At 47.3% G+C, this 13,783-nt stretch overlaps 1 protein-coding gene across 2 annotated transcripts in view; it reads right to left on the reverse strand.

Annotated features, from left to right (window-relative positions):
- The window catches only part of IPO4 (importin 4), a 2,629,293-nt gene that overhangs the window by 908,446 nt on the left and 1,707,064 nt on the right, over nt 1-13,783 (reverse strand). For both annotated transcript variants that reach the window (XM_078644926.1, XM_078644927.1), the window contains exon 17: nt 9,933-10,056. In XM_078644926.1, the coding sequence (XP_078501052.1) occupies nt 9,933-10,056 (124 nt within the window). The remainder of the gene's footprint in view (nt 1-9,932; nt 10,057-13,783) is intronic.

Raw genomic sequence — 13,783 nt, forward strand, 5'->3', positions numbered from 1 at the left:
CAGAACAACTTCCCTGCAATGCCAAACTGATCAAGATGAATAATAATACAGTCACCCTCTTCTTGTTTTGGCCTTCTTCCTACCCAGCCCACCCGTCTAGCCATGATAATATGGGTGCACGCTAGAGCCCCAATGTCAGAGCTGTTTACACAAATATTTAATTTTACGAATAAGCTCCTGGGTTGATATGGCACTCTTCTCTTTGAGCGAGGGAAGTCCTGGTAATACTGCTACCAGGGGAGTAGCTTCAGGAGGGGCAGATGTAACCTACAGCTATCTGGGATTCCAGTTTTGCTCCTGAGTGTCGGAATCTTGCCCTGCTTGGGAAGGTGGTGATTTTCCGAATGGGTATGTTCGCTAAAGTTCTTATAATTTTTTTCTGCCTCCCTTACTCCCGAAGACAGACAACAGCTTAACTTTTTCTTGAATCCCTGTTCCATTATACGAAGTGGTCTGCCCTACCTGCCACAAGTGCCCCCACCCCCATGCTACCAGAAGCTAAGTTTGGGAGAGCAGATGCATCAGTCATATTGGTAGCCACTCCCTATTATTCCTAATCATCAATTGGGTCTCTATATGTGCCAACCTCCCCACCAACAAATCGTCATTGATTTACAAAATTTTGAAATGTCATCAATAAGGGTGTAGAATAGTGGTTCCAAGCACTTTTGAAATAGGTCCTCCACTAATTGTCTCGCTACTGGGAGAGATAAGAGTTCAACATCTGTGCTCCTTCCACTGTCATGGCTCGGGGGTGTGTGTGGGGGGTGGAGGGGGTTCAATCGGGGTCATGCCATGTTTTGTGCCTATCTTCTTGACCTGGGCCACAGACTGATGGGGTGGAGGCAAGGTAGCTGTGCAAGTGTTCGTTCCCTCGGCTGTCAGGGAACCCCTTAGGGAAATCTGTGCACCCTCTGCCAAGTCAACTTGCTTTGTGGGAGTTGCAAGAACTTCAATGCGTCAGTCAGTCAGGGGGAATTGTAAATGTGCTTCTCACCCACGAGGGTCTCAAGAGGGGGGTGGGGGGGGTGGGAGGGGGGGGGGAGTACAGCAGCTCGGTTAAGTCGAAAAGCCAGGTCTTGAGCGTCTGCCTGAAGATGTTCGGGGAGGGAGCGTGTCTGATGTACTTCACATGGGGGTACGCTCAGAGGAGGTTCAACTGAAGAGATGCTCAACACTAAGTGGTCAGCCCTCAAACCCAGCTGTACCTCCGCATTTTCAATTTCCTTTGTTAGCGCTCCCACTGCTGTAGCTAAATATGAAATAATTGAAGCAGATTTTCGGAGGAACTTTAGCTTTAGATTTACTCAAATCTGAAGGGCACAGTTGTTCTTGCTGACCCATTGTGGCTGTCCAGGGATGGGGAAAAAAGGGGGGTGGCCAAGCCCAGCCCAGCCAGTTGCTGATGGGTGCAGACAGGCCGGCTCTTGGCCCGGTCACGCTCGCACTGGACCCATGCTGCGGGAGTGCCTGCTGGGTTATCTTTGTGCCCACGGGCACGGATAGCCCAGCGTCTGCAGCGAACAGCGGCAAAAGAAGCCGGGACTGGTAGTCCCCCGGTCCTGTTACCGTCTCTGGTGTACCCATGCTGTAGGAGTGCCTGCTGGGTTTCTTTGTGCTTCCAGGCATGGAAAGAGTGTCGGCGGAGGCTCACGGTTACAAAGTAGGCCGGGACTGGTCGTCCCCCTGGTCCTGCTGCTGTGCCTGGTATCCAAGCATTGAGGTAGTGCCAGCTGGGTTTTCTTTGGACCTCCGGGCACAGAAAGAGCGTCATATGCAGCTTATGGCCCCAAAGGAAGCAGAGACTGGTAGTCCCCGGGACCCGCTGCTGTGTTTGGTGTCCCCACGCTATAGGAGTTCCTCAGGGCGCAAAAAGAGTGTTGTTGTTGGCTCACGGTCGCAAAGGAAGCCGGGACTGGTAGTCCCCCGATCCCGCTGCTGTGCCTGGTGTCCCCCAAAGATTCATATATTTTCCTGGATTTAAAATATCCGATCCAGCCTCTTATTACTATAGGCTTGCACCTACACCAGCATAGAAGAATATGCTCACAAGCACCAAGCAGATTTACTGTGCTTCCTTTATTTTCCAACTGTCTATACAGGGTAACAACTTTTGGGAAGACACAATAGACTGTCTGTCTGTTGGTTCTCGTCCTTCAGGCATGTTGGGCTTAACTGCATGCAACCTGTAATCTACTGCCTCCTATGCGGCCACAAATTAATTTTGGAAATATGCCTAGGATCACAATTGGTTGCTCCATTGGTGTACTGCTGGACCCCTTAACGGCCCATGGGAATTGTCCCCAGCGTCTTCCATTGCTGATAAATGCATTTCTTGAGCCACCCTGGAAAGCTTTGGCTCCTAGTGACATGGACAACAGCTCTATGATAAGCGGACAGGATGTAGTCTCTTCCCTCAGCGGCTGCTCTGGGAATTGGATGTAGGAAAACAAGTTACTTACCTGTAACTTTGGTTCCCCAGTATAGGTAACTTTCATAGATTCCCATACTTTTGTATCATTCCCCGTCGTCGGAATGGGAGTCTCGTTAACAAAAATACCATAGCAGAAGGTACAAAAGAGAAAGAAAAAGGCCTAGGCCTCATTCCCTTTTGTAGCATATCACCCTCTTTTTGTAAAAGAGACCAAACCTAGGCATCAGCCAAATCAGAAGTGCCTCACCCCTTAGAACCCTCCTGAAGGAACCTCACAGCCTCAGATTTTCGAAGCCGTTGTGTATCAGTTACCATATCTGTTGTAGGCTGAGCTTTCCTCGGGGAGGTGGGTGGGCGCATGGTAATCTATGAAAGTTACCAATACTGAGGAACCAAAGTTACAAGTAAGTAACTTGTTTTCTTGCCCCAGTATTGCAGCAGTTAGCAATAAAAAAAACACATTTTGTGTCATAAATACATTGCAATAGCCAACATGACACAAAGATACAAAATGTGTAAACAATGGAAGGTGGGATAGAAAGGAAAGCTCACCAATTATTGGAAGAGGTTCCTCAGGACAGCCTGGCCCAGTGCCGCATCCTCTTGCTGTAAGGATTCCAAGCAGTAATGCTTAGTAAAGGTGTGAACGCTGCTCCAGGTAGCAGCTCTGCAAATGTCTTTAATCTGTACCCCCGCAAAGAGGGCCGTTGAAGATGCCACTGATCTTGTGGAATGTGCACGAATCCTGCCAGTCAGAGGTTTCTCTGCCGCAGTGTGGCAATGCAGAATGGCACTTATGATCCATCTTGATATCCCCTGTTTGGACAGCGGGAGGCCTTTGCTTGGACCAAAGGCAACAAACAATTGAGAGGACTTCCGAAATCCCTTAGTGCGATCTAAGTAGAATTTTAAGCACCGTTGTACATCCAAAGAATGTAGGGTCTTTTCCGCTGGTGTAGCCGGTTGAGGAAAGAACGCTTTCAGAATAACCGGCTCGTTCAAGTGGAAGTCCGAGGGAACCTTGGGCATCAACCTAGGGTTAGTTCTCAAGATCACAGTGTTCCTTTTAAATTGTAGGAAAGGCTCCTGGATAGTAAGTCCCTGCAACTCTCCAACACGTCTAGCCGATGTGAGAGCGAGGAGGAGAGCCAATTTCCATGAAAGGAACTTTATGTCAGAACGAAGAATTGGTTCGAATGGGCCTTTCATGAGCTGAGAAAGGACTAGATTTAGATGCCAAGTAGGAGATGGAGGCCACACTGGTGGATAGACTCTAAACAAGCCCTTAAGAAATTGTTTGACAATCCTGGAAGACCACAAGGAAGGTCCAGACCCAGACCTTCTGTATCTCGAAATGGCCGCCAAATGAACTTTAATTGACAAATGGGCTAGTCCCGACTTAGCCAGGGACAGCAAATAAGGTAGTAGCTGATGAGGCTTGGAAGCAAAGGGGTCAATTTTTTCTCTCCTACACCTGATACAAAATCTTTTCCATTTAAGACGGTAAGTCCTGTTCGTTGAAGGAGCCCTTGCCTGGGAGAGGACCTCCTTAATTCCGCTTGAGATGGGAAGATTCATAAACTCTCGCTGCTCAGGAGCCATGCTGTCAGGTGTAATGACTGTGGATCTGGGTGCCAAACCTGTCCTTCGGTCATTGTGAGGAGATCTGGTATAGTCCTCAAAGGAAGAGGAGGAACTAGCGACAACAGATGGAGCTCCGTGTACCAGAACTGTCTCGGCCAAGCAGGGGCTATCAAGATCATCCTGCACAGCTCCACTTTGATCTTCCTGATGACCCGCGGGATCAGAGGGATGGGGGAAAGGCGTAGACAAATGTCCTTGACCAGGCTATCGAAAGCGCATTCCCCAATGACCCTCGGTGGTGAAATCTGCTTGCGTAAGACCGGCATTTCTTGTTGGTCGGTGTGGCAAAGAGATCCACCTCCGGTCTGCCCCACTGGCTGAAGACCTCTTCCAGAACTCGCTGGTTCAACTCCCACTCGGGGCTGACTGAAGATGACCTGCTCAGTCTGTCGGCGTTCTCGTTTAGAACTCCTGGCAAGTGTTCCGCCTTTAACGATATACCGTGAAGTATCGCCCATTCCCAGATCTGTTGAGCTTCCTGCAGAGGACGCATCCTCAGTCAGCAGTGAGGAATCAGGGGAATACATGATGAAATTACCCCCAGCAGAGATTTGTAGCGGCGTGCTGAAAGACACCTTCTTTCTTGTAAGTCCCGAGCCAAGGTTTGTAGTTTCTCCCTCCTTTCCAGGGTCGGAAAGGCTTTCAAGAGCTTTGAATCCAGGATGGCTCCCAAGAAACGCGCTTTTCCGGACGGGACTAAGGATGACTTTACCTTGTTTAAAGTGAGTCCCCGATTTTGAAACAAGTTTGTACAGGCCCGAACAGCGTCCCGCGCTGCGTCCCTGGACGGGGCCCTCAGCAACCAGTCGTCCAGGTAGGGGAAGACTTGAAAATGGTTTCTTTGTAGGAATGCCGCTACCGGCGCCAGAACCTTTGTGAAAATCCTCGGGGCTGAGCAAAGACCAAAGGGTAAAACCCTGAATTGAAAGTGGCTCTTGGCTACTGTGAATCGTAGAAACCTTCTGTGTGCTGGGTGAATCGGGACATGGAAGTACGTGTCCTCGAGATCGAGCGTGGCCATGAAATCCCCCGGGCTGATGAGCCGCAAGATGTCTTGGAGAGAGATCATCCAAAAGGACAGGAAGATGAGATAGGTGTTGAGCTCCCGGAGATCTAAAATGCGGCGCCATTTCTCCAGCGTCTTCTTTACCAGGAAGAACCTGGAATAGAATCCTTGTCCCTTTTGATTGGAGGGGACCGGCTCTATCGCCCTTCCGGAACATCTGTTGGGCTTCGAGCCGCAGGAGACGCAGGTGTTTCGATGGAATGGCTGCCGGGGGCTTGGGTGGAGGGACTTGCGTAAATTCCAAGGTATGTCCTTTCTGAATGATGTTGAGCACCCAACGGTCCGATGTTATTTTGGACCAATTCTGAAGGTATTTGGTTACCCTGCCTCCAACTGATGACTTCTTGGAGGAGGGTCCAGTAGGAAGAGCCAGGAGGCCGCTATTGGCGCTTGGACGTATCCCGTCCCCGGATAGCCTGTTTCCCCTTATTGTAAGGCCTGGAGTAGTTAGAAGATTGGCCTGGTCTCTGTTGATAAGGCTGGCGGTACGGCTGGGAACCTGAGCAATTGGATGAATAACGCTGCTGTTGATAGGATCCCCTGTAGTTATTACCTCTGCCTCTGGAACCCTTAAAAGGAGACTTGAGGTATTGAAGGGTACCCAAGGATCTGGCGGTTTCCGTGTCCTTTTTGATCTCCTGAAGAGTGTCATCGATTAGCTTCCGAAATAGTGCTTCCTCATCAAAGGGAAGATCCAGAACTTTGTTTTGAATCTCCGGTCGAAACCAGGTAGCCTTCAGCCACCCGTTGCGACGGAGGACTGCAGCCCCAACCAAGGAACGAAACGCTGTTGTTGCAATGTTCATGGCACAGTCAATGATCTCCATTGACGTCGCCTCTCCCTCCTGCAAGATCTTTTTTGCCTCTGATGTTGTTTCTGGAGGTAGCTGGTCCAGAAACGGAGCAACATCACACCAAAGTTGGCGGTCGTATCTGCCCAATATCGCCAGGGCATTGGCAGCTCGCACAAGAAGACTCGCCATCGACGAGAATCTTTTTCCAGCATATCCAATCTCCACCCTTCCTTGTCCAGAGGAGTTGTTAAGGGAGCAGAGGGGTTGCGGGATTTCCTCTGCGATGCCTGCGAAATAACTGAGTCTGGTTTGGGATGGCCCGTTAAGGCCGCCGGCCCATCGTCAGGTGCTCTGTATTTCTTATCCAGACACGGTAGCACAGTGACCACCGTCGCTGGGTTCTTCATTGCCTTAAGGCCTTCCTTCCACAGATGATCTACTATAGGTATGGACCTTGTTGCCTTCCGGTAGGGTTCCTTGAAGTCGTACAAGAAACAATCCGTGGCCACCGCCGGCATAGCCAATTTGAACCTGCGAGCTGCTCTTTCCATCAGCTGATGGTAACCTCCTACGTCCGCTGGCGGGGAATCTACTGGATCCGGAATTGGAGATGAAGGGTCCGGAATGATGTAATCATCCCATTCAGTCGTATGATCAGATCCATGATCCGAATTTTGATCCTCATCCGAGGAATCATCATGGGCGTCTGTCAGCCTGGAAGGTTCTTGCGGAAAGGATGTCTGAGGCTGAGGGGACGCCTGAGCAGGTAATCCATGAGTAACCGATGAGGCAGAAGCCAAGACAGGCGTTGCAGGCGCTGCAGGAACCAGAACTGGCCTAGTAGCCTTAGATTTGTAGACCTGCAGCGTCTTATGCAGGTCCTGTAGGAATGAAGATGGTACTGTAACCATATCCTGCCCCGAATAATGTTGTGACTGGGTCGCCTGATGATGTCCACCATCCTCCTGGTCATATCTCCCTTCAGAGTCCATCTCTTGACATTTGACCAGAAGTTGAGAGGGACTATTGGCATAGCTATATGAGTCCTGGTCATCCTCATCTGACTCCCCTTCTTCAAAGAGCAAAGCTGGTGGCAAGGGGATCACTCTCCTAGGAGATGTCATCTCCTGCGTTATTCTTGTGACTGAAATTGTAATCCTTTTTTCAGATGACAATATCGTCGACGGTTCCGTCGACGATGGGTGTCGTCGTTAAAGTTGTCGTCGTTGATGCTCTCGTCGACAAAACTGTCGTCGTCGACGTTACCATTGTCGTCGTCGACGTTACCATTGTCGTCGACGCTGTCCCTCTCGTCGTCGATGCTGTGGTACGCAAATCTCCCGTCGACGCTGATGAACCTGCCGTCGACGCTTCCTTTTTCGATGACGATCCCTTCGTCGACGAATCCCCCGTCGACGAAGCTCGTCGATGGAACCAATTTCAATTTAGTCTTCAATTTCTTCCAAAGCACAACGTGCGGTAGAAAATCTGAGGCTCAGAGGTTCCTTCAGGAGGGTTCTAAGGGGTGAGGCACTTCTGATTGGATGATGCCTAGGTTTGGTCTCTTTTACAAACAGAGGGTGATATGCTACAAAAGGGAATGAGGCCTAGGCCTTTTTCTTTTGTACCTACTGCTATGGTATTTTTGTTACCAAGACTCCCATTCCGACGACGGGGAATGATACAAAAGCATGGGAATCTATGAGAGTTCCAATACTGGGGCAATCACCTTTGCTTCCTACATCTGCTTTGCAGTGCACCTCTGGGATCGTCGTCTGCGGCTATGGACAACAGCAATGTTGTGTCTCCTACTCAGAACACATGAAATGATTGGCCATTTCCTGTGTAGGAAAAATTCAGCTTGTTTTTTTAAAACCAAAAATGTGTCCAAAACATTTTTTTTCCCCCCTCTAGGCACAATGGCTTTAGGAGTACTTAGGATTTCAAACGGTATAAATACTGTAATGCTTTTATTTCAAAGGGAAGCTTTATTTTAGACAATGTTCAGAGTAGTTTTTATCTTTTATTCAATTTTATGATATGCTGGCTTTTTAGATAGCTTTTATATATCGACCCTTAGGATGAGGTGTGGGTGCTATATTCCCAAGTTAGGCCCATGTAGCGAAGCAGCTTATTTCTTACACTGTCCTAGAAAATAACATCTCAGTAGTGAGCTTTCCCACACATTTGCATGCTCGACAATGTTAGATTATTTTCTCTAAAACTACTTTGTTTACACATCCAGCTTCGCACAACATTTTCACTATGCCTTGATCATCATGTACCAGGACTCTCTACGAACTAGGTACAAAAGTCGTCCTAGCTTCATCCATAAGGCGACAGAGCTATCTACATAGCAATAACATCACTAATCAAACTCGCACATTATGAAGGCTAATTTTTATTATGAATAATAGGCATCCCGAAAGGTTGGTGGAGGAGGCACTTCTGCTCACCTGGAGGGTCTGTGCATGCTGAAAACCCGCCACGCACTGGACTGACATTCCATGAGGGGGCAATCAATCAATCAATCAAGGGACTTGTAAAGCGCACTACTTACCCGCTAGGGTCTCAAGGTGCTGGGGGGGAAGTGGGGAGGGGGGCAGCTGCCGCTAGTGGTCGAAGAGCCAGGTCTTGAGCAGTCTTCTGAAGGCCGGGAGGTCTGCGGTCTGTCGTAGGTGGAAGGGGAGGGCATTCCAGGACTTGGCGGCGCGGTGGGAGAATGATATGCCCCCAGAAGTGGTTCTGTGGATGCGCGGGACGGCGGCCAGGGACAGGTCGGCGGAGAGGAGTTTCCTGTTGGGTACGTCGAAGGCGAGTCTTTTGTTGAGATAGGCAGGGCCGGTTTTGTGGAGTGCTTTGTGTGCGTGGATCATGAGTTTGAAAGTGATTCTTTTGTCGACAGGGAGCCAGTGCAGGTCTCTCAGGTGCGGGGTGATGTGGTCCCTGCGCGGGACGTCAAGGATCAGGCGTGCTGAGGCGTTCTGTATTCTTTGGAGTCTGTTGATGAGCTTGGACGGGGCTCCGGCGTAGAGGGCGTTTCTGTAGTCAAGTCGGCTGCTGACGAGAGCGTGGGTGACGGTTTTCCGTGTGTCCATCGGGATCCATCTGTAGATCTTGCAGAGCATGAGGGGTGTCCAACTTGAGACCAGGAGGGGGTCCTTCACACAATTCAATCAGGTAACAAGGTTGGATTGTCCTTTCTGAGGATTCTGGACTCTACACCCATACATACTTTAGGTACACTTAGACTGGGTCCGCATCGTAGGAGTACGTTAGAAGTATTTTCCATACATGCCTGCATACTTTCTTTGCTTCAGCACCATGGTAGAAATAGATCTGTTCACTCTTCCGTTGCTTGTAATATCCTTTGTTTGCTTCTGTCTCCTAATCATTGCAGCACATGTATTTCATACAAGTTAACATTGGTTCAATAAATATTATTGAAAAAGTCCCACTGCGTATTCTCTGTATATTTTTCTGAGAATAAGAGAGCACGAGTGACTGGGCGAAAGGTTCTGTACTGTTTCCATGATTCCTGAAAAATCAGGGTTGTAATTTTCAGTGGTTGCCAGAAACCATTTTCTCCCTGGCAAGGTTAGGGGGGCTTTGAGCTAGCTGGTCTATAGGCCAACTTATCCTGCGGGGGTGTCTGGAATCAGTCTTGACACCAAACCCATAGTTTATGTTGTCCGAAAAATGCACAGATTCTAAGGATAAGCAGGAACAAAATGACAGTGGAGCTGCCCAACTATGCCTGCTGGATAGCAGAGGTACTGCACATGATTTTCCGGGTCCAGCCTAATGGCTGGGGAATATTTTAAAGAGAGGAATCTGCAGTAAGAAGTCTCAATCAGAAAAACAAATGCTGAAATCAAATGATGAGGTGGAGGCAGGAGAGAGACATCGCAGAAGAAAGGAGAAGGTAATGTGGGAATCTAGCAGGATGAAGAAAGGAAAAGTGTCAGGATTTAAGAGGGAAAATCAGACTCACGTGCATCGCCGGAGGTCAGGGTCATCCACTTGGTTGCAGAGATTAAGACCCAGTTGGCAGCATTCTTCTGATAAAGGCAGGAATACATCCTTTCCAAGGTTGCGGGCTAGGATCCCCAGTGTCTCTACATTCAGAAGAAATTGATCAGTAAAACTTTTTACGTACAAACTAGTCTATTTCGGACATCAGAAATACATGTGTGACTCTTGAAATTTTGAATAAGAAGAAATTTGCATGCTTTATAAAAATGTTACTAACCATAACAGTTAAACTTGAGTGACGTTTTGCGTTCAGAGACCCTGCCTATGGACTTCACTTTCTATGACCAGATACGCTACTGCAGGGGCGAGGCTGGGGGGGGCGGGGGGGGGGGGGGGATTCGTGGAAGTATCATGGCGCTTTAAGTTTTCACACAGGTGCATTTATTGCGCATATACAAAGTGACAATTTAGAAATGTTCATAAAACAAGCTCTGAGACCAGCATCATACAGCAATTGCACAGAAACCTCTTCTAATGAAAAGAACACTCATGCCAACATTTCATACTTGCTTTTTGTATGCTTGAAAGTTTTGATTCATGTATCTGAACCTTCAAAAAAAAACAACATTACAGTTGCAGGTAAGTACCCTCCCACCTAGATGGTGGGGATTTTCTGAGAGATAATGACGCTGAAAAACTGTAAATAGAAGAAATAAAATGTTGCCCCTCTAAGGTTGTATCTTTCTGTCCCAGTGGTACGGAAAACAGCCTTTGCAACTAGGTAAACAAAGCACATGCTTTTGCCTTACATTTCTTAGCATGTGAATATGCATTTACATTGCATGCCAATACCACGTAGTTAAGGTAAGTTGGGGGGGTGGGAAATCTCCCCACACAAACACATTGTTTTTAAATGTAAGAACAACGCATGGGAAGCAGTTTAAATGCATGATCGCGGTAAAAACATGCATGCTAAGAAATAGAAGGCGAGGCATTCAATGTATTTACCAACAATGTACCGTCGTACAACCAGTGGTACATCCACATTTATCCTTCTAATCAAATGCTTCTTAGAAGAGTGCCCTTGCAACATTTATGTCAAAATCTACACTGTAGAGCAAACAGAAGACCAGTGTTGGATAACCAACTTCAAGAATGCCCGGCCAATTTTTAGGTGAGACAAAACTGTTTGGGTATATTGTTGGGCTTCTCCTGACAGATCAACTGTCAGGCTCCTTAAAGTCATACAGGAAGCAGTCAAATCTTTTTGAGAACCTCTCTATTATGGTGTGAAATGTGTCAATGTCTTCTGATGCAGTCGGCAGATCAGCTATTGGTAGGATGTGATCATCCTAATGGTCACTTCTTGGTCTATGAAGCTCTGCCAATTCACCTTCAAAATTTGTATTATGATCGTCATCAGAAGTGACCATCACAATGGGCCTTGAAGGAAGGTCAATGAAATGCTGAACCTGCAGACGTATAGTTGTAGGTGGCAGTGGTTTCAACGCCAGTAGTTCTGGAGCCTTGAGTCTGTGTTCTGAAGATTGTGGGGTCTCTGACGCAGTTTGCTGCAACGCGGTTTGGTGGACTGACCGCTTCTGATTCCACAGGAAAGTCAAATAATATTCAGACATCATGCAGTGCAGAGCTTTTATGAGGTCCACAGGCACCCTCATCGTTGTACATTCTCTATAATGCTTATTTACTGTTTCAGAAGGAAAACAATAAACATTGTAATATTCAGTCTTCTGCTCATGTTTTGTCGTGATAAGTAGGACAATTAGGATTAAAGTGTTCAGAATCTCTCTGTTAGGACCACCTACTCCTCATCTGTGTCTAGACACTTTATCCTAACCTACCATGGCACCAAAGGTTGATTATGTATCAGATTCTTCTTCCGCCTCCGTTTCTAATTTAGCAGGCAGCTAAAGCAGAACCTTGCTAGGAGCAGGCTGTTTCTTTTGATTCTTTTTCTCTCTCTTTCTTTGATAGGGTTTGCCTTAACACTGTCTCCGTAGATGGGTTGATCGTCACTGGTCTCGCTGACAGATTAGCAGTCAATAGTATACTTGTGGACAGCTGTTTCCACTGCTATTGCCGGTGTCTTCACTGACGAGTAAACTTTTGCAGTGTATTCGTTACTGGGGTCATTAGGAGTGTTTCTTCATAGAGAGTGGAAAAAGTGCCATAATTGATGGGCTAGCCACAAAATATTATTTACATGGCTTGACCCAAGGCATCAACGAAAGATCATCAGCAGTGGATGTTAACGGTGCAGTCAACAGTAATACAGCAATGATGAGACAGCTTCAACTGTTTCACCTGAGGAAATGGCGACAAAGGCATATGAGAAGGCGACTCTTTAATTTCATTTGCATGTGCTCAAGATAGGCTGCCCTCAGACTTTTTACGAGATTATTAATGAGTTTTATCAGGAGGCTGATAAGAGGCTCATTTTTTTGACATGTTTTTATCTTACGGTCTAAGAAGTCTGAGTTTCTCATTGTCACCTTCCTGTCTCCATGTGGCTAGAGATAGATTCAAATGTATCACCTGGGTAGAGGTTCTCCACAGCCTCATTTTTCTGTATCCAACTCAGGTGTGCCTTCCCTCACTATCCCTAATGGTTTTAGCAGAAAACTTCTACATTGTAGTCTTTACTCTTATGGTCTGGTCAAAGACAATGATGCAAATTTAGTGCAAAGACAAATGCAAATTTAGTGCAAAGACAATTAATGCAAATTTAGTGCAAAGAAAATTAATGCAAATCTAGTGTAGGTTGTCTATGAAGATTCATTTTTCCACAGAAATCATGTCCACCCAAGTCAGTCACCGCATCCAGCTTCCTCAACCTGAAATGAGCTGAGAAGGATTTACAAATTGCTCCCAAGAACTGTCACCCATGTCCTCATTATGAGCAGGATGGGCAATGGAACCTCAACCTCCAACTCAGGCCCCATATCGCACCACACCTGAAGAAACACCACTGTCTCATTATACACAAGTGTGCATAGTTCAAGCTCCTCACCCACACGTTCAAAGCACTACTTAACACAGGCCCAGGTTATCTAAACAGCTACATCATCTTCCATCAATCATCCAGGTATCTCCACCCAGCAAGACTCCTACTCGCACACATCCAATGCATACACGGGAACAGAACCATAAGATAAAATTTCTCATTCATCGTACCTAAAGCGTGAACGACATCTGTAGGAAAGTACGATCTGATTTCATGGCTACACCCACTTTTTACATGGGTCCAGTATGTTTTTGAGTAGAATGACTGGGAACCTGCTAATCAGGACCCCAGTAAGTGTGTTTTCTCCCTAAATTGACCATGGTAAGGTATTCTGTACATTCACAATTGGCTACTGGTGTAACCTTGTAATTCCCTAGTATATGATACTGAGGTATCAAGGGCATAGGTACACCAGGGGTCTCCCATGGGCTTCAGCATGTATTGCAACTCCCATGGGAGTCCACTTAAACTGTGACTACAGGCCTGCCATTGCAGCCTGTGTGACTTTGTCCTTGCACCTCTCACAACAGATAAAAGTTTCCTTCTATCTGAGGTGTAGGAAGGTAGATCCCTGACTATGGTTGCCCCCAACTTTTTGCCTGGTGTTTTGCTGGTTTTCTGACTTAGTTGACCTGGGGCCCTGCTATTCAGGACCCCAGGCCTACTGCTCTCTCTGTAAAATGGATTCCATGTACCTTAGGTACATATCTAAATTGGATACTGAGTCACCTTATCAGTCCCTGTACAGAGTACCTTAGGTACCCAGGGCATAGGTGTACCCAGGGCCTACCAGGGGCTGCAGCATGTCTTATGCCACCCCTGGCTGGCCATCCAAATCTGACACA

This window comes from Lissotriton helveticus, chromosome 5_1, assembly GCF_964261635.1.
Source record: "Lissotriton helveticus chromosome 5_1, aLisHel1.1, whole genome shotgun sequence".
Lineage (NCBI taxonomy): Eukaryota > Metazoa > Chordata > Amphibia > Caudata > Salamandridae > Lissotriton > Lissotriton helveticus.